Consider the following 24,602-nt stretch of genomic DNA (forward strand, 5'->3'; position numbering starts at 1 on the left):
GCATAGCTTGTGGATGTGCAATCCATGTGTTTTTTTTAAAATTTATTTTATTTTTTTTAAATAATTTTTGTATTTGAGCTTTTTATACCTCTGCCTATAGCCAGGACAAGGTGGTGTCTTCTACAGTAAAAAAAAAAACAAGTTTCACCATGATCATAATCGGGGATCCTTTACTTTTAGAGCAGTGAGACTGTACTTGGAGTCTGGAAAGATTTTTTTGCTGCATTTTTTTTCATAAATGGGTCTAAAATGTGATAAATTGCAGCATATTTTTCGCTTTATAACGCATCCTTTTCCCCATAAAGTGGGGGGAGAAACTCAGTGTGTCTTATAATGCGAATATTAGTAAGTGCTTCCATTATGCAAGTGCTCTCTAGTATGCAGTAGGTGCGAGGAGTGGGGTGTGAGGCACTGCGAGGGCTCCTTGTACTCACCCCTCCCTGGTCTTCTCTGGGCCCACACTGCACTGTCCTGACTGCATACAGGTTCAGGATGTAGTGCGCACAATATGATCTGATGCTGTACACAGTCAGGTCAGAGTCCGGTGCGGACCCACAGAAGACCAGGGAGTCAGACCTAAATAGTAGCAGCAGAGCAGGAGAGGTAAGTTGATGTATTTATTTTCAGCTCTGATGGGAGTCTGACATGGAGGTCTAAAGGGGGTCTGATCTGAGGATCTGATATGAAGGTCTGATCTGGGGATCTGATATGAAGGTCTGATATGGGGTTCTGATCTGAGCAGCTGATATGGGGGTCTGATATAAGGCAGCAGGCCCAGCAAGGCACATAGTTGGGGGTAGCACGGGTGCTGTGAGTACAGTACAGTAGACCAATTGTCAGGCAGGGACTCACAGCATCATGATGATATCTAGAGAGAACTGTGCTGATGGACAAGTGACAGCTGTTCACCCGACCGTGGTTTGGTTCCGCATCCAAGGCGCATTTTTTGTGGCTCGGGTGCGAACCCATTTACTTCAATGGGGTTGCAAAAGATGCGAACAGCACTCCGTGTGCTGTCCGCATCTGTTGCTCCGTTCCGTGGTCGCAAAAATTATAGCTCATGTCCTATTCTTTTCAGTTTTTGTCCCGCATTTCTATAATGGGCCGTCCGTTCCGCAAATTGTGGAAGGCACACGGGCGGAATCAGTGTTTTCAGGATCCGCAATTTTCGGACTGCAAAACACGGCATGTTCGTGTGAACGAGTCCTAAAGAAGCATTTCACCATTTTTTTTTCTCCTTGGTATCAATCAATACTTTTGGACACAAGTGTTCACTAGAGCATGAGTTTTCAAATGTTTAGTCCTCACCAGCCAATTCATGGTGATGGTGGGGACAGTAAACAAATACTACCATACCAAATACCACCATGCAGTGTTCATATTACTCCTAGCAGCAACAAACAAATACCACTACACAGCACACATAATACCCCCTAGCAGCATCAAATACCACAGTGCAGCACAACATACCTCCTCAGCAGTTCCAAGCACCACAATGAAGCTTAATATACCTACTTAGGCCTCATTTAACCGAATATCATTTCCATTCATCTGAACGGGTTTGTTTTGGATTTTTGCGAGCCTCATCCATATGAAATGGAGATCCGTGTATGAATTCCACTTTTCAATCTTATATCCCAGCTTTGGCACTGTCTGAAATAGCATTATAGAGTTTTTAAAGCGACTTTTCCATTCCAAACCTAAAATTTGATCAAACATTACACGTGTATACTCAACATAACCTGGTGCCTCTATTCCACCCCTACGTCTGACTCCTTTCAAGATGGCCACCACCCTTTCAGCCTTCCACAAGACCTTACGCAACCCCTCCACTTTTCTTTGATTGGCTAGTGCCAAAGATGCTCGAAAGGTAGTGGAAGAGGGGCATAGCATTTCCTACAGTACTCTGAATGGGGAAATCTGAGACATGATGGCCATCTGGAAAGGAATCCAACAGGTGACCAGGACTGGGGCAGCATGAGAGGAATGGAGGACACAGGTATGTTGAGTGCTGATGTGTCATGTATAGTCAAATTGTAGGTTTGGAGTAGAGGTTCCCGTTTAAAGATTTATTTTCAGCCACATCTAATCTAATGCATTTGAAACAGCAGATCACCCAATGTTCCTACATATACTCCGATTCCTTGGGTTAAAGGGCACCATTCAATGTAGTGTGGTAATGTGTATGGGAAAGTAGTGGAGGGAGATTACGTCTCACCAAGGTTCCTCAGCTAGGTGAGATAGCGGAAATCCAGAAAGATGCATTTGCTTCCACAGAGCATAGTCTGCTGGAGCTCCTTCTTTAAGTTGTTGGTAAGATGGTCTGGATTTCTTTAGACTGGGAGACAGGTTTGGTAGTGGGATTTCACAGTCCACACCCCTCCATTACAGGTTTTTCCCCTAGCCCAAGGTGATCCCAGATGAGGCCTGTAGAGCTCATCACTGGGGAAATAAAGCAGACCTCAGAATGCCAGTCTGGGGGAATGAAGCCTAAAGAGCTGACCTCTGCGGTTAGAGCTTGGTGACTGGCTGACCGTGAGGCTGAGTGAAGCCTGGTGTGAACAGGACTCTATAGGTGAGACAGGAACTGCCTCTGTATTAGGTAGAGCACAGACAGACGGGCGGGTATTTATTTTGGTTTATGTTCTGTTATTCTGGTGCTATAACTTCACCGTTCCAGGTGACGCTATAACTTGGATGCTACTCTGTTATGCTGAAGTGACCAAATAAAGCACAGCTTGGACTTTGAAACCACTGTCTCCATGAAAATCTGTCATTGCCAGCCCTACTGCGAGTACAGATCCCCACAGTAGGTTTTCTTTGTCTCAGCATAGATGAAGGTCTTCATGTGTGACACTGATCGGGGACAACATCTTCAGCAGAAGACTTTCCTCCTTCGTAGTACTGAAGTTAGTGACTTATGTGGAAATGACAACTACTCTATTAAAGAATACATTTTATTACATTCATCCAGAAAGCAGGAACAATGCCCAGGCAGCAACTGCAGTGGAGACTGGCAGTCCTGTTATGCGGTGCCAGCATATATAGAGGCCGTGGTGATCCGGAAGAGAACTTTTCATTATGTGCAGAAATAACTCAGAGGAGTCAGGACATATTGCAGGGTAAGCAGAGGAGCAGGGAGAAGGCACACTGTGCTGCAAGCAGAAATCCTCAGCTGTAAATGCAGTTTAAAAACATCAAGTATTTCTTTATACATGAAATTTGTGCATTTAGATGTGTACTATAATTTTATACAAATAAACTTATATATATATATATATATATATATATATATATATATATATATGCATCCACTGACAGTCAATGGCAGTGATTCTATGTTGTCAGCCCCCACTCCATGCATAGAAAAAAAAAAATCTCCTCCAAAAACACCTGCTTGGGAAGATCTGGGGACCCTGTTCTTCTGAACAGAAACACATTCACCGTGATGAACTACATAGTGTCATAGACACCTAAATTAAGGCCCAGGAGGAGGTAACATAATTACTGCGCAGTGCAAGATAATAAGGTGTGTAGCCGATAAAGTGATCAACCTGATTCCACCAGGTGCTCTCTGCTTAAATTTCTGCAATACCGGGGCTCTAAGCTCCGTAGTCCATCTACTGAAGTCCCTTCTGTCCTTGTCCATGGAGCAAACATCATGCTTTTGGTTTAGCTTTGGCTTCTTGCTTTGAGGCATTATCTGTGTTGTCATTGACCGAAGAGCTAACGAGACAGTCTTTCCTAAGGATAAAGAAGGGTTAGACATGAGATTCTAAAATCTGTCAAATACCCCCTTCTGTTAAAGGGGTTCTCCAGGATTTACGTCCTGTATTGATGACCTATGCTTAGGATACAGTAGGTCATCCAAATGAGATAAAGCAGTTTTCTTATCTCAGACAATGGGAGCATATTGCTAGGATATGCCCTCATTGTCTGATAGGTGCAGGTCCCAGGCACCTACAATGAGAACGGAGCGGGGAAATGAACGGAGGGGGCACTGCGCATGTGCAGCCACCCTCCATTCATTTCTATGGGGCCGCCGAAAATAGCCAAGCGCTGGCTCGGCTATTTCTGTCTGCCCATAGAAATGAATGGGAGCAGGGGCCGTGCGTGCGAAGTGCGCTCCCATCCACTTCTATAGGAGCAGCGCTTGGTAGTGGACTGACCCGGGAAATCCGGGGTTCCCCAGCCACAGCTCTCCCCGCTCCGTTCTCGTTGTAGGTGTGGGTCCCAGCGGTGGGACCCACACCTATCAGACAATGGGGGCATATCCTAGCGATATGCCCCCATTGTCGGAGATGGGAATACCCCTTCAATGGTCCGACTCTTGGCACCCCACATCGATCAGCTGTTTGCGGAGGCTGCAGCGCATTCCTGTGAGTGCCTTCTCGTAACTTACCAAACACAGCACCCTACATTGTATAACCGCTCTGCTTGGTATTGCAGCTCAGCTCCATTCACTTGAACTGAATTGGACCCCTGCCCTGATATGGGGGTCTGATCTGAGGTCTGATATGGGGTTCTGATCTGAAAGTAAGTATTCTCTTGTACTGGCACACATTATAAGGGGGTATTTTTTTGTACCGGCACACAGGGGTATTTTTTGTGTTGGCACACATCATAAAGGGGGTATTTGTTGTGTTGGCACACATTATAAAGGGGGTATTTTTGTACTAGCATGAATTGGGAGCATTTTTCTGCTGGCACATATAAGGAGAATTACTACTGGGGAACTATGGGAAACATGATTACTAGTATGGGCACAATGGGGGCATTATTACTATTCGGGGCACTGTTAACACTAAGTGCACTCTGGCAGATAATTATTTCTATTGGTGGAACTTTGGGGAGCTTTATTACTGTGCGGTGGAGAGGGGTAACCTGGCACAGTATCGGCTTAGCTCAATTGGTTTTTTTTGGGGGGGGGGGGCATTGGGGTTACACTATTAGTTTCAGGTACACTATTTGCTGGGTGCAGATGTTTTTTAGGTTACTGTGCGCCAATAATTATTAAAGAGGGCACTATTAACATGGTACTAGTATTTTCAAAGGGACTGTTACTGTAGTACAGTATTGGGGAGCACAGTGGGCACAGGATGGGGTGATGAGAAGGTGGAAGGATGATGGAAAAGTAGAAAAATAAGATGTCTTTTGTCAAACTCTGCAGAGAGAAGTGATAACTGAAAGAAATCATCATGGCGGTCTGGTCCAAATAGAGAAGATGAGGAAAGAAAACATCTACATCAGAGGAGATGTGACTAGATGTAAGATGTGTTAGTATGTCTTTAACAGTAGGGCTGGAAGGAACTAGTTAGGTTGAGAATTTGGCAAAGGGGGTGCTGTGTCAATTTTCCTCTCTGACAGCACGAAGGCTATGTGCTTCCCTGCCCCTGGCCACAAAGCACTGAGGGAAGGGGGGTCTATGAGATTGTGGAAAAGCTCTGCCTGAATAATGTATATGCCTAGATTGTATTGGAGCTGTCATTTGGCATTCCAGCCACTAGAGGCCACTGTTTTGCAGCTACAGTCAGCACACTCTGGGATCTACATATGCAAAGCAGATAATGACTCATGCAAGCTGCTTCTAAAAACCAGGAAGTCTGAGCTGATCTGACATGGTGGAAGGATTGCGCTGTGAGGGACTGAATCTGATTCCATCCTGGCTTGCGGATGTCCAGCAGTGAATGGACACTCTAAGGAAGGAGAGTAGTTGTTGTCCCCTTACTGGGTTCAGCTCTTTGAAAGAGAGGTTGTCCCAGGAAGACCAGTTCCAGTGTGTGGACAGAAAGCCTTATCATCAAGCAAGGCCGCACAGTTGCTGAGAGCTTGGTGGCCATCCCGGGTAAGTGGAATCCTAGGGCCTAGAACGGACGCAGGTCAGTACACCCGTTTACTCCTTGCTTTATACTAGTGGCGCCTGAAGCAACAGAGACTAAGCCTAGGCCTGAAACTAGATAGATAGTTAGGGTTGTGTGATTGCCAGGTTGTACAGAACTGTTCTGCGGCGCAGTATTTAGAGCAATGGAGCGGGGCGCAGACAGTAACGTAGTGTAACTTGACTTAGGGGGAAGTATGTAGGCAGAAAAGGGTTAAGTGTGTTTTCAGGATAGGTGTATACAGGGTTAAGAAAGCGGGGCGGGGGTTATAATTCGCGGGCTGTTTATAACCCAAGGTGGGGGTGGGATCTGCAGCAGTGTCCGGGGATATTCGGTGAGTTAGGGTGTAGTGAGTTGCGCTGCTTTAGTTAGGTAATGGCGTCCCTAGATCAGTTGTTGGTCGCGGTCAGAGCCGCAGCAGAACAGCATGGTTCTGCGTGGCTACAAAGGAGCTTGCAGGCAGCTTTGGAGGCGCCCGCTGCGCCTCCGGCTGCTTTAGTGGGGAGGGTTAGGGCCCGGCGGTCAGTACCGCGCTTGAGTCCTGAGGCGACCCCCCGGGTGCGGCGCCGTTTGCGGAGGCCCCTTAGGGACCCTCCACTGCGACCGGCTGGGGCTGATCGAGCTACGGCCAGCCGGCGTAGTGGCAGGAATATGGCACCGCGGCGGGCGCCTGCGGGAGAGGGTCAGGTTAGTTCTCGCCGCTCGTCCCTGGCTCGGCGGAGGGGGCGTGCGGTGCTGCGGGGAGTGCATCCCATGTGGTCCCTGGAGCGGAGATACCCGGCCTACCTGGACGTGCAGTAGGCGGTGGATCGGCGGAGAGGATGTCGGGGGATGCAGCCTCACTGTCCTGTGGTGAGGGCTCATCGGTGGAGGTGGCAGCGGCGGAGCAGGAGGCGCTGCGGCCTGTTCCTGTGGGCCGGCAGCGTTCGTCTTCTGTGCAGCAAGTGGAGTGTTCAGTGGGAACAGTGACACCGGTGGCAAGTCTGGGTACTGCAGGCCAGAGGCTCAGAGGAAGAGTGCAGGCTGGGAGTTCGCAGCAAGAGGAGAATCCTGTGAGAACAGCGACTGGGTACTGCAGGCCAGAGATTCAGAGGCAGAGCGCTGGCTGGGGGTTCCAGTTTGGTCCTACCGCCAGTGCAGCAGTCAGGTGATGTGACCAAAAGGGGGCGCTACGCGGCTACCGGTTTCCATCCCGGTGCGCCACGGAACGGCGGCAATAATGACGAGGCCAGCCATGGGCGTAGGGATCACCATAGCAGCCATAGCAATGGCTATGGGGCCCTACGCCACTGGGGGCCCGGACCTGCTGGCTGAGGATTATTTATTTTTCAATAATTCATGTGGCGTAGCTACAGGGGTCTCTGGAATCCTGGACCATTATATCTGGGGAGGAGGGGCGAGCAGGACCCTGGAGGTCTGGACCATTACATTTAAGGAGAAGGGGGGAGCAGGATCCTGGAGGTCTGGATCAGTACATTTAAGGAGAAGGGGGGATCAGGACCCTGGAGGTCTGGTCTGGACCATTATATAGGGGGGAAAAGGACACTGGAGGTCTGGACCATTATATCTGGGGAGGAGGGGTCTGGACCATTATATCTGGGGAGGAGGGGGGAGCAGGACCCTGGAGGTCTGGACCATTAAATTTAAGAAGAAGGGGGGAGCAGGACCCTGGAGGTCTGGACCATTATATTTAAGAAGGGGGGAACAGGACACTGGAGGTCTGGACCATTATATTTAGGAAGAGGGGAACAGGACACTGGAGGTCTGGACCATTCTATTTAGGGGGGGAGCAGGACCCTGGAGGTCTGGACCATTATATTTAGGGAGGAGGGGGAAGCAGGACCCTGGAGGTCTGTACCATTATATTTAAGAAGAAGGGGGGAGCAGGACCCTGGAGGTCTGGACCATTATATTTAAGAAGGGGGGAACAGGACATTGGAGGTCTGGACCATTATATTTAGGGGGGAGCAGGACCCTGGAGGTCTGGACCATTATATTTAGGGAGGAGGGGGGAGCAGGACCCTGGAGGTCTGTACCATTATATAGGGAGGAGGGGGGAAGCAGGAACCTGGAGGTCTGGACCATTATATAGGGAGGAGGGGGGAGCAGGACACTGGAGGTCTGGACCATTATATATAGGGAGTAGGGGGAAGCAGGATCCAGGAGGTCTGGACCATTATATATGGGGAGTAGGGGGGAACAGGACCCTGGAGGTCTGGACCATTATATTTAGGGAGGAGGGGGAAGCAGGACCCTGGAGGTCTGTACCATTATATTTAAGAAGAAGGGGGGAGCAGGACCTGTGGAGGTCTGGACCATTATAAATAAGAAGGGGGAACAGGACATTGGAGGTCTGGACCATTATATTTAGGGGGGAGCAGGACCCTGGAGGTCTGGACCATTATATTTAGGGAGGAGGGGGAAGCAGGACACTGGAGGTCTGGACCATTATATATGCGGAGTAGGGGGAAGCAGGATCACTGGAGGTCTGGACCATTATATATGGGGAGTAGGGGGAAGCAGGAACCTGGAGGTCTGGACCATTATATAGGGAGGAGGGGGGAGCAGGACACTGGAGGTCTGGACCATTATATATAGGGAGTAGGGGGAAGCAGGATCCATGAGGTCTGGATCATTATATATGGGGAGTAAGGGGAAGCAGGAACCTGGAGGTCTGGACCATTATATATGGGAGGAGGGGGGGGAGCAGGACACTTGATGTCTGAATCATTATATCTTGGGACTGGCGGTGGGAGATTTAGGATGGGTGTGGGAGGCCTAAGAGGGGTGTGGGGATGTTGGGGTGGGAGGTCCTGGAGGGGTGTTTGGGTGGGAGCTCTGGAAGGGGTGGGAGGTCTGAGAGGTATGTGGGGGTGGGAGATCCAGGAGGGGGGCCCATAAATTTTTTTTGCTATGGGGCCCAGTCATTTCTAGCTACGCCCCTGAGGCCAGCGAGGTTGTGGGACAGAGGATGTCGGGGGATGCGGCCTCACTGTCCTGTGGTGAGGGCTCATCGGTGGAGGTGGCAGCAGCGGAGCTGGAGGCGGCCTCACTGTCCTGTGGTGAGGGCTCATCGGTGGAGGTGGCAGCGGCGGAGCGGGAGGCGCTGCGGCCTATTCCTGTGGGCCGGCAGCGTTCGTCTTCTGTGCAGCAAGTGAAGTGTTCAGTGGGAACAGTGACACCGGTGGCGAGTCTGGGTTCTGCAGGCCAGAGGCTTAGAGGAAGAGCGCAGGCTGGGAGTTCGCAGCAAGAGGAGAATCCGATGAGAACAGCGACACCGGTGGAGAGTCTGGGTACTGCAGGCCAGAGATTCAGAGGCAGAGCGCTGGCTGGGGGTTCCAGTGTGGTCCTACCCCCAGTGCAGTCAGGTGATGTGACCGAAAGGGGGCGCTACGCGGCTACCGGTTTCCGTCCCGGTGCGCCACGGAACAGCAGCAATAATGACAAGGCCAGCGAGGTTGCGAGACAGCGGCTACCTTCGGGTGGGCCAAGGGGCGACGTGCCAGCAGGTCTGCGACCCTGCCACGCGGACGGTGGCAGGGGTCTCCAGTCAGCTTCAATTTTGGAGGAAGGAGAACTCAGCATGGAAGATTGCGAAGCGGACGACAGGTCGGAGGTCGTTGGTGTCGGTCCATCGTCTTCTACACGTCCGGTTGGTGTGATGCCAGGAGGAGTGACAGAGCAATCTGCGGCGACTGGGAGGATACCCCAGGGTCAGCCAGGTGAGAGATCTTCATGTCAGGCCCTGGGATGTGGGGGGTTGGGGAGTGCGGGGGGTCGTTAGGGCAGGCGGGGTCTGAGGGTTTGGCGCAGGAATTGCTGTTGGGCATGTTGGCTCTTATCGCGCGTCTGGGTAATGGGGCGGCTGCTTCCCCGACAGCGGTGTGGGCGTCCGGGCCTGAGGTTGGGCTAACAATCCAGTGGGGTTAGGGCAGGAGAGGCGCCTGTTGTGGCGGTTGGTGCCCCGGTGGGTGAAGTGGTGGTGAGCGGGGCAAGTAAAGGAAAAGCTGGTGAGGAAGTTAGGTTGGCGGATGCGGCAAAAGGGGAGGTATACGTGTGCTTTGAGGGGCCATTGGGAGCGCACTTGAAGCCTGAGGTCAGGGAGAAGATTTGGAAAGACGAGTATGTGGAAATTTTTTCGTTGCTTCCGTTAGAGAAGTTTCAGTTGGATAGGGTGAGGTTGGATGAGAGCAAACGTGAGAAGGAGGAGAAGCGGCAGTATAGGCTTATACCGCGCACTTTTCTGAATTGGCTGCAGGCTTTCGCCATATTGGCTAGTGTGGTTGGCGAGAAGGCGCCCGAACACTGTTCGGCGCTTTTTTGTTATATGGATGCGGTCGGGGAGACATATCGGACTTATGGGGGGTTGGCTTGGCTCAGGTATGACGAGCAGTTTCGTCAGCGGAAGGCGGACCGGCCTAGTATTAGGTGGGACCATAAGGACATCAGCTTATGGATGCGGCTAATGTCAGCTCCAAAAGGCGTCAGCCAGTCCTTTCGGGGGCGGCCGGGGGTTCCTCGACTACCGACTTCAGTAGTGGGAATAAAAAGGGATGCTGTTGGCAATTTACTGAGGGGTTCTTTAAGTACCTGGCCGATTGCCGGTTTAAAGGTATTCTGTCATCAGAAATTAGTCCTATAACTTAAACATATGGCGATGTCCCTAGTAATACACTGAATCCTAAAGTGACTTTATCAAATGCTCCTGTGGCTCTATAATCATAAAAAAGAGGTTTATATCACCTGTCACTCACTTCAAAATGTGTCCAAGGGGAAGTCTCATGGTGAAAGGTGCCCGGCTGCAGCCATCTCGTTTAGGTGCCCAGCGCCGCCTTCTGAAGTGGAATCGCCGCCCTCCCTTTCATTATCTCCGCCTACCTCAGTTCATCGCCGCCTCTCTAACGTCCGCTCGCTTCAGCCAGATCCCGCGAGTGCGCACTAGGTATAACCTGATGCGCCTGTGCGGACTACTGGCATTGGCCTCATTTAGCGAAGTGCGCATGCGCCGGCCGGCGCACTTCGCTAAACCAGGTAGTCCGCAAGGGGCGCATCAGGTTATACCTAGTGTGGGATCTGGCTGAAGCGAGCGGACGTTAGAGAGGCGGCGATGAACTGAGGTAGGCGGAGATAATGACTTCCCCTTGGACACATTTTGAAGTGAGTGACAGGTGACATAAACCTCTTTTTTATGATTATAGAGCCACAGGAGCATTTCATAAAGTCACTTTAGGATTCAGTGTATTACTAGGGACATCGCCATATGTTTAGGTTATAGGACTAATTTCTGATGACAGAATCCCTTTAAGCATGAATGCTCCGGTTGCGGCGGGGCTCACAGCCTGTCGTGGTGTTTTAATCGCGGAAAAAACAAGGGATTCGAGGTTATGCAGAAGAAGGGTGACTCCGGTGAAGGTGGTCGAGATGGAGCCTTTCCTAAGGATTTATCCAAATAGGGAGGCGGCAAGGTTGTTGTTATCTGGTTTCAGGGACGGTTTTAAGATCCCGTGTGTTTCGGAGGGGGTTGTGGTTGCCGATCGCAACTTGTCCTCCGCATTGGCGCACCCAGTTGTCATTGCTGACAAGATTGCCAAGGAAGTGGTAGCGGGGAGGATAGCGGGCCCTTTTGCAGAATGTCCGTTGCGGGGTTTGTGGGTTTCGCCATTGGGATTGGTCCCAAAGAAGGAGCCGAACAAGTTTCGGCTTATTCACAATTTGTCGTTTCCTGTGGGGAGTTCCGTCAATGATGGTATTGATGACGAGTTATGTTCAGTGTTGCACACGTCGTTTGACGAGGCTGTGCGGTGGGTGCGACGTTTGGGGTATGGGGCGTTGTTGGCAAAAACTGACATTGAGGCTGCTTTTCGTTTGTTGCCCATTCATCCAGATAGCTTTCACTTACTCTGTTTTAGATGGGAGGGGCAATTTTATGTGGATTGCTGCTTACCTATGGGTTGTGCTATTTCTTGTTCTTTGTTCGAAATGTTTAGTTCATTTTTAGAATGGGTGGTGAAGCGAGAAGCGGGTTGGAACTCTGTGTTACACTATCTAGACGATTTTTTGCTTCTTGGTCCTGCTGGTTCGCGGGTTTGTTCGGTGTTGTTGCGCACCATGGAGCGGGTGGCAGCCAGGTTCGGGGTGCCGTTAGCGGTGGAAAAACGGAGGGACCGGCTACATCGGTCAAGTTTTTGGGCATAGAAATTGATAGCGTGGCAATGTAGTGCAGGTTGCCAGAAGATAAGGTGGTAGATTTGCGAGGTAGCGTTTCTGCGTAGGGCAAAGAAAGTACAGTTCAGTCGGTTTTCGGTAAATTGAATTTTGCTTGCAGAATTTTGCCCATGGGTCAGGTATTTTGTAGGCGATTGGCCATGGCTACTGCGGGAGTTACGGTACCTTTCCATTTTTTGAGGTTGTCTGCGGAAGTGAGGGAGGATTTAGGCATTTGGGAGGGTTTTTTGGGGGATTATAACAGTCGTTCGATTTGGATGGAGGCGCCCGTTTCTAGTGCAGATTTGGAATTGTTTACGGATGCGTCGGGTTCTTGCGGGTATGGTGCGTATTGTCAAGGGCATTGGAGTGCGGGGCCTTGGCCGGAGAAGTGGAGAGGGGCCGGCTTGCTTGGTAATCTAGCGTTGTTGGAGTTGTTCCCAATAGTCTTGGCGACTGAACTGTGGGGGGAATTGTTACGGAATAAACGGGTGCGTTTTTGTTGTGATAATTTGGGTGTGGTGCAAGCGGTTAATAGTCAATCAGCTAATTCACCTCCTGTTGTGCGTTTGCTTCGGCACCTGGTCCTCAGAGGGTTACGTTTGAATGCTTGTTTTGTGGCGGTGCATGTTCCTGGTGTTGATAATTCTATCGCTGATTCCCTTTCTCGTTTTCAGTAGGACAGTTTTCGCAGTTTGGTGCCCAGCGCAGATGCTACGGGTCTGCCCTGTCCTCTGTGGCTCTGGAGCGTGGCCTTGGGGTCTCGTCAGATCTGATTCGGCAGTCCGTGAGTAGGAGTACGTGGTCTGCTTATTCTTCAGTGTGGTCTCATTGGGAGCGGCTTGTGGATCAGGTAGGGGGTTGTGAGGCAGTGGAGGATTTTCATGTGCTGTTAGTTTATTTTGTGGGGTTGGCTTATAGTTCGGGATTGTCTTTCTCGGTGGCTTCTAAAAGGGTGGCGGCTGTGGCTTTTTGGTTGCGTTTGCGTGGTTTAGCTGACATATCCCAGAGTTTTTTGGTGCGCCAGGCTCTGAAGGGCTATAGACGCAGTGCTGTTAGGAAGGATGCTCGTCGTCCGGTTTCCTTTTCGGTGTTACAACAGTTGTGGGAGCAGGTTGGTGTGGTGTGCAATTCTGATTATGAGGTGTGTTTGTTTAGGGCTGCGTTCTCTTTGGCTTTCTTTGGGGCCTTTAGGGTCTCTGAGCTGGTGGCGAGTAGTAGGGCGCGTGGCGGTGGATTGTTGATGGATGACATTCGTTTCGGTGAGGAAGGTGTACGATGTGTGTTGCGTAAGTCGAAAACTGATCAAGTCGGTAAGGGGGTTTGTGTTTTGTTGCACCCATTAGCTGGGTCTGTGCTGTGCCCTGTTCGGTGAGTGGAGTGGAGTTTTTGTTATTACGGCCGGGTGTGGCGGGTTTCTTTTTGATGCACCAAGATAGTTCGGTGATGTCTCGTTTCCAGTTTGTGGCGATCTTCAGGCGGTGTCTGGTGGCTGCGGGTCATCCGGCCATGGAGTTTGCGTCGCATTCTTTCAGGATCGGGGCGGCGACTGGAGCGGCAAGGTGGGGTCTCAGTGATGTAGTTATCAAGCGGATTGGACGATGGGAATCAGATTGCTTTCGGGGATATATTCGCCCTCATATGTTGTAGTAGGGGAGGAGGTTCGTTGGAGTTTGCATGTTCGGGTCAAGTCTCATTGTGTTTGTTTTTTAGGGTCATCTTCGTGTTTGGCGTGGATTCTGGGTCATTCCTACGTTCACTGGGGAGTGCTGAGAGCAGACGTGTGCGGAGGAACGGAAGGCAATTGGGTTTTCGGCCGGAGGAGTTGCAAGTGCGGTGGATTGGCGTGAGAGGGATGTTGTGGGGTCGGGTGTTGCTGGAGTTTCATGCTTTTGCGGGGTTGGATAGGCCCCTAGACATTTTAGTTCTGCACGTTGGGGGGAACAATTTAGGTGTTCGTCGCTCTAGGGATGTGATACGTGACATCAAACTGGATTTGTTGCAGTTGCTGAGTGAATTTCCTGATTTTTTGGTTGTTTGGTCGGAGGTGGTTGCTAGAAGGTCGTGGCGGTTTGCGAGGTCAGTAGATCGAATTAATAAGGCGTGGGCGAAGCTAAATAAGGAGGTTGGTCGTTTTGTCCATCGTCAGGGCGGATTTGTGGTTCGACATAGGGAGTTGGAGGCTGCGTCGCCTCAATTCTTAAAGGGAACCTGTCACCAGGATTTTGGGTATAGCGCTGAGGACATGGGTTGCTAGATGGCCACTAGCACATCCGCAATACCCAGTCCCCATAGCTCTGTGTGCTTTTATTGTGTATAAAGACCGATTTGATACATATGCAAATTAACCTGAGATGAATCAGAGCTTGAAAATATGACTCTTCTCTGGTCACACAAGTAAGATATGACTCTTTTATGTTAATTTGCATATGTATCAAATCTTTTTTTTTTTACACAATAAAAGCATACAGAGCTATGGGGACTGGGTATTGCGGATGTGCTAGTGGCCATCAAGCAACCCATGTCCTCAGCTCTATGCACAAAATCTCAGTGACAGGTTCCCTTTAAGGGCTGATGGTGTGCATCTTAATGATGTGGGTATGGATTTGTGGGCCTCGGGGTTACAGGATTGTCTTGAGATAGCTTTGAGTGTGTGGCGGGACGTCCACACGTGAGGTGTCTCCTGTGTTTGTTTGTGGCAGGTTAATGGAGGGTCCTGGAAGGCAATACAATGTTTAAGAGGTGCATGACACGTTGGAGCGTGCATCTCATGAGATTCGTTAAGCTGATGGCTGGGACTCCTTTTTGGGCTAAAATGCCCACAGGGGTGGATGGAGATATAATTTTGAAGGATTTGGTACCTTTGGGTCGGTGACTGCGGCCAAGGGTAAGGTGGAGAGTCAAGTGGAGATGGGAGTGAAGAACGCAGCTTGCTTGAGTTGCCTTCTAGGACCCTTTCGCAATGTGTTGGAAGTTATTGCATTTATTTATGTGTTTACGTGTTCATTATTATGATCGTTAAAAGAAAAGTTGATGAAGAATTTGTTGTTTAATAAACGGGCTGCTGCGGCCATTTATACCAAGAAGTTTGTGTCAGAGGGTTAATTGGGAGTGAGGGTATTTGGTGTTAGGTCTGGCAGCTGACGGAATGTGATCTTCCATCCTATTAAGTCATGACTTTGCAGGCTGTGCCCACCATCGGCTAGGTTTGTCCTGTTCTGTGGCACAGTATTGACTTTGCAGGCTCTGCTGTGTCCGCCATCGGCTAGGCCTGTCCAGGGGGGCAGAGACAGTGACTGTGGGTCTGGGATATAGCATTTTCTGTGCATGTTTGCATTGTGGTTATTCTTGTGTTATTACTTTTGCCAAAGTAAAGTTTCTGTTCTTGCATATTAAGCTGGTGTCGGTATCGCTTTCCTTGACTGTGACTTCGCTGTATCCTGGGGAGCCCGCCCCGGTATACGGCTTACAGGTCCAAGCTGAACTCTTGCACCAGGGCCCATGAACTTTAAGCTACTCCCCTGGTTGTATTCAATAGTTTTTTATTATTATAGCATGTTATTTTTCTATTAAAACTGTAAAATGTTTTCAAAAGTGATTATATTATTTAGATCATTTGTACATTTCATTTTGAAAATGTTTTTTTTAAAAAATTCACATGTAACCAGAACTCACTTTTGGTCACGATTTTTCTTCATAATGAAGCCGACTGTCTTCTTTATGATAAGGATTAATATAAGAAGGCCGATGACACCACCAACAACAGCAGCGATAATCAGAGTCAACGTGTTATCCACGACCTCAACTATAGAGAAGAATAGCATTAGTACATGGAACTGAAATGTTTAGACAAAAGAACAAAGGAAAAAAGCCTTCAAGCTGAGTTGACGATGACCGTGCTTTGAAGTAATCAAGACCACGGAAGATCGTTTATGTTATCATCCTCACAAAATTCATTGTAAAGTATATAAGTTATCTTCAGGTGGTCTCTATGAATTTGAGAGGGTGTTCCACCCAGAAGTATTTTTCACCTATCCACTGGACAGGTGATACATGCGTCTGGCTGGAATGCCCTTTTAAAGGGTACCAGTTAGCAGTATGAATTCTATTAAACCAAACATACTGTCTGGTAGGGTTAACACTGCTGATGAAATTGATACTTGTCTTGTGAAAATTGGCTTAGGCGTTCCTCAGAAAAAAATACTTTTATTCTTAATGCAAATGAGGCTGCAGTGCTCTGAGGGGCGTGGCCAGCACTGGAAAGCTGACAAGCTGGGGTACACTGGGGCCCTCATTTGCATAAAAAATAAAAGTCTTTATTCTCAGGAATGCCACAAACGATTTTCACAAGATGGGTATCATTTAAATCAGGAGGATGAACTCTACCAGGCAGTGTGGCTTGTTTAATAGGGTTTACTCTGCTGGCAGCTTCTCTTTAAGCCCCTGTGCTGGAACATGTGCAACCCCAATATGGACTTAAAGAGAACGTGCCATGAGGATTTATCTCCCCAAACTGCCATCAACCTGTAATCCAGGGCAGTCAGTGATGATCCTTTACATTCTTGATGATTTGACCTAAATCACAAAAAGAAGTCTGAATGTGTGTGAGGAGGAGCAACTCTTCTAGATGGCAGATGTGGAGGAAGAGAACGGTAGAGCAGTTGGATTTTAACATTCCCGTCACCACTGACTTACATTTTAGTGACGGATCCAGTTTGTTCCGTTTCGATGACTGGACACAAAACAGCAGCTTGCAGCCACAAAACGGAATGCAGACGGAATGGAAGACAATGTGATGCATCCTGAACAGACCTCTTTCTATTCAGGATGCATGGGGCCAAAACTGAACCATTTTTGGCCCGGTTTTGAGATCCTCTGCCGCATACAGTACAGACCAAAAGTTTGGACACACCTTCTCATTCAAAGAGTTTTCTTTATTTTCATGAATATGAAGGCATCAAAACTATGAATTAACACATGTGGAATTATATACATAACAAACAAGTGTGAAACAACTGAAAATATGTCATATTCTAGGTTCTTCAAAGTAGCCACCTTTTGCTTTGATTACTGCTTTGCACACTCTTGGCATTCTCTTGATGAGCTTCAAGAGGTAGTCACCTGAAATGGTCTTCCAACAGTCTTGAAGGAGTTCCCAGAGATGCTTAGCACTTGTTGGCCCTTTGCCTTCACTCTGCGGTCCAGCTCAGCCCAAACCATCTCAATTGGGTTCAGGTCCGGTGACTGTGGAGGCCAGGTCATCTGGCGCAGCACCCCATCACTCTCCTTCATGGTCAAATAGCCCTTACTTTCAAAGTTTTCCCAATTTTTCGGCTGACTGACTGCCCTTCATTTCTTAAAGTAATGATGGCCACTCGTTTTTCTCTACTTAGCTGCTTTTTTCTTGCCATAATACAAATTCTAAGGCCCCTTTCACACGGGCGAGTTTTCCGTGCGGGTGCGATGCATGCGGTGAACGTATTGCACCTGCACTGAATCCTGACCCATTAATTTCTATGTGCGTTGAGTGAAAATCGCAGCATGCTCTATACTGTCCGATTTTCACGCGACGCAGGCCCCATAGAAGTGAATGGGAAGCGTGAAAATCGCATAGCATCCGCAAGCAAGTACGGATGTGGTGCGATTTTCACGCACGGTTGCTAGGAGACGACTGTTTTACTATGCATTCTGAATACAGAATGCATAGTAAAACAGCGCTAGAGGGGTTAAACAAAAAAAATAAAAAATTTAACTCACCTTAGTCCACTTGATCGCGAAGCCGGCATCTCCTTGTGTCTCCTCTGCGCTGAACAGGGCCTTGGGTGAGCATTAAATAGAGGTTAAGGACCTTTGATGACGTCACTCCGGTCATCACATGGTCTTTTACCATGGTGAATCACCATGGTAAAAGATCATGTGACGTACCATGTGATGACCGGAGTTACGTCATCAAAGGTCCTTAACCTCTATTTAATGCTCACCCCAGGTCCTGTTCAGCGCAGAGGAGACACAAGGAGATGCCGGCTTCGCGATCAAGTGGACTAAGGTGAGTTACATTTATTTTTATTTTTAACCCCTCCAGCGCTGTTTTACTATGCATTCTGTATTCAGAATGCTATTATTTTCCCTTATAACCATGTTATAAGGGAAAATAATACAATCTTCAGAACATCAATCCCAAGCCCGAACTTCTGTGAAGAAGTTCGGGTTTGGGTACCAAACATGCGCGATTTTTCTCACGCGAGTGCAACGCATGACAATGTTTTGCACTCGCGCTGAAAAATCACGCATTTTCCCGCAACGCACCCGCCTCTTATCCGGGCAAAAAAACTGACGCCCGTGTGAAAGAGGCCTAACAGTCTATTCAGTAGGACTATCAGCTGTGTATCCACCTGACTTCTCCTCAACGCAACTGATGGTCCCAACCCCATTTATAAGGCAAGAAATCCCACTTATTAAACCTGACAGGGCACACCTGTGAAGTGAAAACCATTTCAGGTGACTACCTCTTAAAGCTCATCAAGAGAATGCCAAGAGTGTGCAAAGCAGTAATCAAAGCAAAAGGTGGCTACTTTGAAGAACCTAGAATATTACATATTTTCAGTTGTTTCACACATTTTTGTTATGTATATAATTCCACATGTGTTAATTCATAGTTTTGATGCCTTCATAGTCATGAAAATAAAGAAAACTCTTTGAATGAGAAGGTGTGTCCAAACTTTTGGTCTGTACTGTATGTCAGAGTAGCCTAAGTTGACTACTCTTTTGATCAAAGTCTTGATGTTCAACAGTAGAAATACCTATGAAAGGCACATACAAAAATGTGAAAGTGGCTGAAAGTATGCAAGCAAATATCGAGCACTGGTGTCTCTCCTTTAAAGCAATATTTATTGAAGACCATTAAGAAACAGATCCATGAGTGATACCGTAAAAGGTCTACGCTTTTTAAACTAGAAGGTTCTTAATGATGACCTTCCGGTTCAAAAAGCATAGACCTTTTATGGTACCGTTCATGTAATTGTTTTTTAGTGATCTTCAATAAATATTGCTTTTGATGAGACACCAGTGCTGGACATTAGTTTTTTTTCTTCATTGGCTTTCCTGCTACGGGAGTCCATGCATGGTTTTGTCTCTAGCGGAGTAGGAACGGACATTTTTATTTTTTGTGGTTTGTGTCTCGAAAGTAAGCAAGCCTTTGATATTAGATCTATTGTATTTTATCAGCATGTTCAAGGATACAGATAACAGGTGTTTGACCTATCGGTGGCACTCACACTTGTCCACCACTGTAAGGTAGATGGTGGCGTTGCTTTTAGTGTCTTTTTCCTTTTTATTTGACACAATACAGGTGTAGCGTCCGGCATCTTCAAACTCCACCTCCTTCAGGAGTAATTTCAAACTATAATCCTTGGTGTCATTGCTAGGAACTAGCGTTATTCGATCATGCCGGTAATTTTTATTTTGAATTTCAATAGGTTTCGGCAAGGATTTCTTGTTCTTCAGCTTCCCATGGTAAAGCTGGTCATAACAAAATGAGAGAGAATAAAGGACCATTAGATAGAAGAATGCAGATAGAGAAAGAAAGAGAGAAAGATTCACAAAGACAAGACGTGGGATACCAAATAGCAAATATAATGATACATTGGTACATGGATTTGCATTTCAGTTTGTCATCATTTTGAATTAGGTCCCTTTCACACGAGCTAGCGTGACGCAACGCATTGCACCCGCACTGAATCCTGACCCATTCATTTCAATGGCTCTGTGTACATGAGCGTTGTTTTTCACGCATCAGTTCTGCGTTGCCTGAAAATCGCAGCATGTTCTATATTCTGCGTTTTTCACGCAGCCCTGGCTCCATAGAAATAAATGGGGCTGCGTGAATAACGCAATGCATCCGCAAGCAAGTGCGGGTGCGATGCGTTTTTCACTGATAGTTGATAACAGATGTTGTTTGTAAACCTTCAGTTTTTTATCACACGCGTGAAAAACGCTTCAAAACGCATTGCACCCTCGCGGAAAAAACTGAACAAATGAACGCAATCGTAGACAAAACTGACTGAACTTGCTTGCAAAATGGTTCGAGTTTCACTGAACGCACCCTGAACGCTACTCCCAATATCATTTCTCAGGTCTTGAATAATTCAGGAATTCTCTCTCTTGGAATGGGTCACTGGTTGTCATTGAGGAGACCCAGCTTTTGTATAGAGACCTACGTCGAGGCAATGCTCCATGGAAAAATAAATATGCAAAAATAGAAAATTAGCTCTTCACCAAAAAGGAAGGAACCATATCAGCCAAACCATTTTCCAAAAGGATGCCCCTCTGTAGACGGCTGTTTTGGGTTACTTGCCCCTTGTCAGTACAGAACAGGGTACTGGTTGGTAGGAGGAGATGCTTTTACATAGGTCCAAGAACTAACCAGTGGTTGGTATCTAGAACTAGATATAAGCTCTTGGTGCTGGTGGTGATAGTGTCTAAAGCTGGCCACATTAGATGGCCCAACTAATCTACTTAGATAGGATGAGCTGACCATCTAACGTATGTGGTGGTGCCCTGACGCTTCCTTAAAAGGGTTTTCCAAGATATATATATATTTTTTACTGATGACTAGGGATGAGCGAACTCGAACTGTATAGTTCGGGTTCGTACCGAATTTTGGGGTGTCCGTGACACGGACCCGAACCCGGACATTTTCGTAAAAGTCCGGGTTCGGGTTCGGTGTTCGTCGCTTTCTTCGCGCTTTTGTGATGCTTTCTTGGCGCTTTTTGAAAGGCTGCAAAGCAGCCAATCAACAAGCGTCATACTACTTGCCCCAAGAGGCCATCACAGCCATGCCTACTATTGGCATGGCTGTGATTGGCCAGAGCACCATGTGACCCAGCCTCTATTTAAGCTGGAGTCACATAGCGCCGCCCGTCACTCTGCTCTGATTAGCGTAGGGAGAGGTTGCGGCTGCGACAGTAGGGCGAGATTAGGCAGATTAACTCCTCCAAAGGACTTGATTAACTGATCGATCTGCAGCTGTGGATCATTGAGCTGCTGATCCTCAATTGCTCACTGTTTTTAGGCTGCACAGACCGTTTGTCAGTCACATTTTTCTGGGGTGATCGGCGGCCATTTTGTGTCTTGTGGTGCGCCAGCACAAGCTGCGACCAAGTGCATTTAACCCTCAATGGTGTGGTTGTTTTTTGGCTAAAGCCTACATCAGGGTGAAGCTGTCACACCAAGTGCATTTAACCAGCAATAGTCTGTTCATTTTTTGGCCATATACTAAATCAGGGGCAAGCTGCGCCTGTCACCAAGTGCATTTAACCCTCAATGGTGTGGTTGTTTTTTGGCTAAAGCCTACATCAGGGTGAAGCTGTCACACCAAGTGCATTTAACCAGCAATAGTCTGTTTATTTTTTGGCCATATCCCAGTCTAATTCTGTCACTAAATCCATACCGGTCACCCAGCGCCTAAATACTAGGCCTCAAATTTATATCCCGCTAAATCTGTCCTTAGTGCTGTAGCTGGGCGAGTTATTTAGTGTCCGTTCAAGCACATTTCTTGTTCTGGGTTGAAATACAATTCCCAATTTAGCAATTTCATAATTTAGTGGTTTCTGCTATATCAGAGCTATTTGAAATCTATCCCTAAAAGGGTATATAATATTCAAGGTGCACATTGGGTCATTCAGAATAACTTCACACACACCCGCTACTGTGTATTTCCAAGTCTAATTCTGTCACTAAACCCATACCTGTCACCCAGCGCCTAAATACTAGGCCTCAAATTTATATCCAGCTAAATCTGTCCCTAGTGCTGTAGCTGGGCGAGTTATTTAGTGTCCGTTCAAGCACATTTCTTGTTCTGGGTTGAAATACAATTCCCAATTTAGCAATTTCATAATTTAGTGGTTTCTGCTATATCAGAGCTATTTGAAATCTATCCCTAAAAGGGTATATAATATTCAAGGTGCACATTGGGTCATTCAGAATAACTTCACACACACCCGCTACTGTGTATTTCCAAGTCTAATTCTGTCACTAAACCCATACCTGTCACGCAGCGCCTAAATACTAGGCCTCAAATTTATATCCAGCTAAATCTGTCCTTAGTGCTGTAGCTGGGCGAGTTATTTAGTGTCCGTTCAAGCACATTTCTTGTTCTGGGTTGAAATACAATTCCCAATTTAGCAATTTCATAATTTAGTGGTTTCTGCTATATCAGAGCTATTTGAAATCTATCCCTAAAAGGGTATATAATATTCAAGGTGCACATAGGGTCATTCAGAATAACTTCACACACACGCTTCTGTGCATTTCCAAGTCTAATTCTGTCACTAAATCCATACCGGTCACCCAGCGCCTAAATACTAGGCCTCAAATTTATATCCCGCTGAATTTGAATACAATACATTGGGCCAAATAATATATTTGTTGTTGTGGTGAACCATAACAATGAGAAAAACATCTAGTAAGGGACGCGGACGTGGACATGGTCGTGGTGGTGTTAGTGGACCCTCTGGTGCTGGGAGAGGACGTGGCCGTTCTGCCACATCCACACGTCCTAGTGTACCAACTACCTCAGGTCCCAGTAGCCGCCAGAATTTACAGCGATATATGGTGGGGCCCAATGCCGTTCTAAGGATGGTAAGGCCTGAGCAGGTACAGGCATTAGTCAATTGGGTGGCCGACAGTGGATCCAGCACGTTCACATTATCTCCCACCCAGTCTTCTGCAGAAAGCGCACAGATGGCGCCTGAAAACCAACCCCATCAGTCTGTCACATCACCCCCATGCATACCAGGGAAACTGTCTCAGCCTCAAGTTATGCAGCAGTCTCTTATGCTGTTTGAAGACTCCGCTGGCAGGGTTTCCCAAGGGCATCCACCTAGCCCTTCCCCAGCGGTGAAAGACATAGAATGCACTGACGCACAACCACTTATGTTTCCTGATGATGAGGACATGGGAATACCACCTCAGCATGTCTCTGATGATGACGAAACACAGGTGCCAACTGCTGCGTCTTTCTGCAGTGTGCAGACTGAACAGGAGGTCAGGGATCAAGACTGGGTGGAAGACGATGCAGGGGACGATGAGGTCCTAGACCCCACATGGAATGAAGGTCGTGCCACTGACTTTCACAGTTCGGAGGAAGAGGCAGTGGTGAGACCGAGCCAACAGCGTAGCAAAAGAGGGAGCAGTGGGCAAAAGCAGAACACCCGCCGCCAAGAGACTCCGCCTGCTACTGACCGCCGCCATCTGGGACCGAGCACCCCAAAGGCAGCTTCAAGGAGTTCCCTGGCATGGCACTTCTTCAAACAATGTGCTGACGACAAGACCCGAGTGGTTTGCACGCTGTGCCATCAGAGCCTGAAGCGAGGCATTAACGTTCTGAACCTGAGCACAACCTGCATGACCAGGCACCTGCATGCAAAGCATGAACTGCAGTGGAGTAAACACCTTAAAACCAAGGAAGTCACTCAGGCTCCCCCTGCTACCTCTTCTGCTGCTGCCGCCTCGGCCTATTCTGCTGCTGCCGCCTCGGCCTCTTCCTCCGCCTCTGGAGGAACGTTGGCACCTGCCGCCCAGCAAACAGGGGATGTACCACCAACACCACCACCACCACCTCCGTCACCAAGCGTCTCAACCATGTCACACGCCAGCGTTCAGCTCTCCATCTCACAAACATTTGATAGAAAGCGTAAATTCCCACCTAGCCACCCTCGATCCCTGGCCCTGAATGCCAGCATTTCTAAACTACTGGCCTATGAAATGCTGTCATTTAGGCTGGTGGACACAGACAGCTTCAAACAGCTCATGTCGCTTGCTGTCCCACAGTATGTTGTTCCCAGCCGGCACTACTTCTCCAAGAGAGCCGTGCCTTCCCTGCACAACCAAGTATCCGATAAAATCAAGTGTGCACTGCGCAACGCCATCTGTGGCAAGGTCCACCTAACCACAGATACGTGGACCAGTAAGCACGGCCAGGGACGCTATATCTCCCTAACTGCACACTGGGTAAATGTAGTGGCAGCTGGGCCCCAGGCGGAGAGCTGTTTGGCGCACGTCCTTCCGCCGCCAAGGATCGCAGGGCAACATTCTTTGCCTCCTGTTGCCACCTCCTCCTTCTCGGCTTCCTCCTCCTCTTCTTCCACCTGCTCATCCAGTCAGCCACACACCTTCACCACCAACTTCAGCACAGCCCGGGGTAAACGTCAGCAGGCCATTCTGAAACTCATATGTTTGGGGGACAGGCCCCACACCGCACAGGAGTTGTGGCGGGGTATAGAACAACAGACCGACGAGTGGTTGCTGCCGGTGAGCCTCAAGCCCGGCCTGGTGGTGTGTGATAATGGGCGAAATCTCGTTGCAGCTCTGGGACTAGCCAATTTGACGCACATCCCTTGCTTGGCGCATGTGCTGAATTTGGTGGTGCAGAAGTTCATTCACAACTACCCCGACATGTCAGAGCTGCTGCATAAAGTGCGGGCCGTCTGTTCGCGCTTCCGGCGTTCACATCCTGCTGCT

At 48.3% G+C, this 24,602-nt stretch overlaps 1 protein-coding gene across 3 annotated transcripts in view; it reads right to left on the reverse strand.

The window, feature by feature from the left end:
- Positions 1 to 2,943: 2,943 nt before the first annotated feature.
- The window catches only part of SCN4B (sodium voltage-gated channel beta subunit 4), a 96,410-nt gene continuing 74,751 nt past the window's right edge, over positions 2,944 to 24,602 (reverse strand). For 2 of the 3 annotated variants that reach the window (XM_044278246.1, XM_044278245.1), the window contains 3 exons: positions 19,358 to 19,601; positions 15,759 to 15,888; positions 2,944 to 3,744 (listed from right to left, as the gene is read on the reverse strand). In XM_044278246.1, coding sequence (XP_044134181.1) covers positions 3,660 to 3,744; positions 15,759 to 15,888; positions 19,358 to 19,601 — 459 coding nt within the window. In that variant the 3' untranslated portion in view covers positions 2,944 to 3,659. The remainder of the gene's footprint in view (positions 3,745 to 15,758; positions 15,889 to 19,357; positions 19,602 to 24,602) is intronic. The other variant, XR_006387715.1, reaches the window with a different exon arrangement.

The sequence above is a fragment of the Bufo gargarizans genome, chromosome 2 (genome assembly GCF_014858855.1).
Source record: "Bufo gargarizans isolate SCDJY-AF-19 chromosome 2, ASM1485885v1, whole genome shotgun sequence".
NCBI classification, from domain to species: Eukaryota; Metazoa; Chordata; class Amphibia; order Anura; family Bufonidae; genus Bufo; species Bufo gargarizans.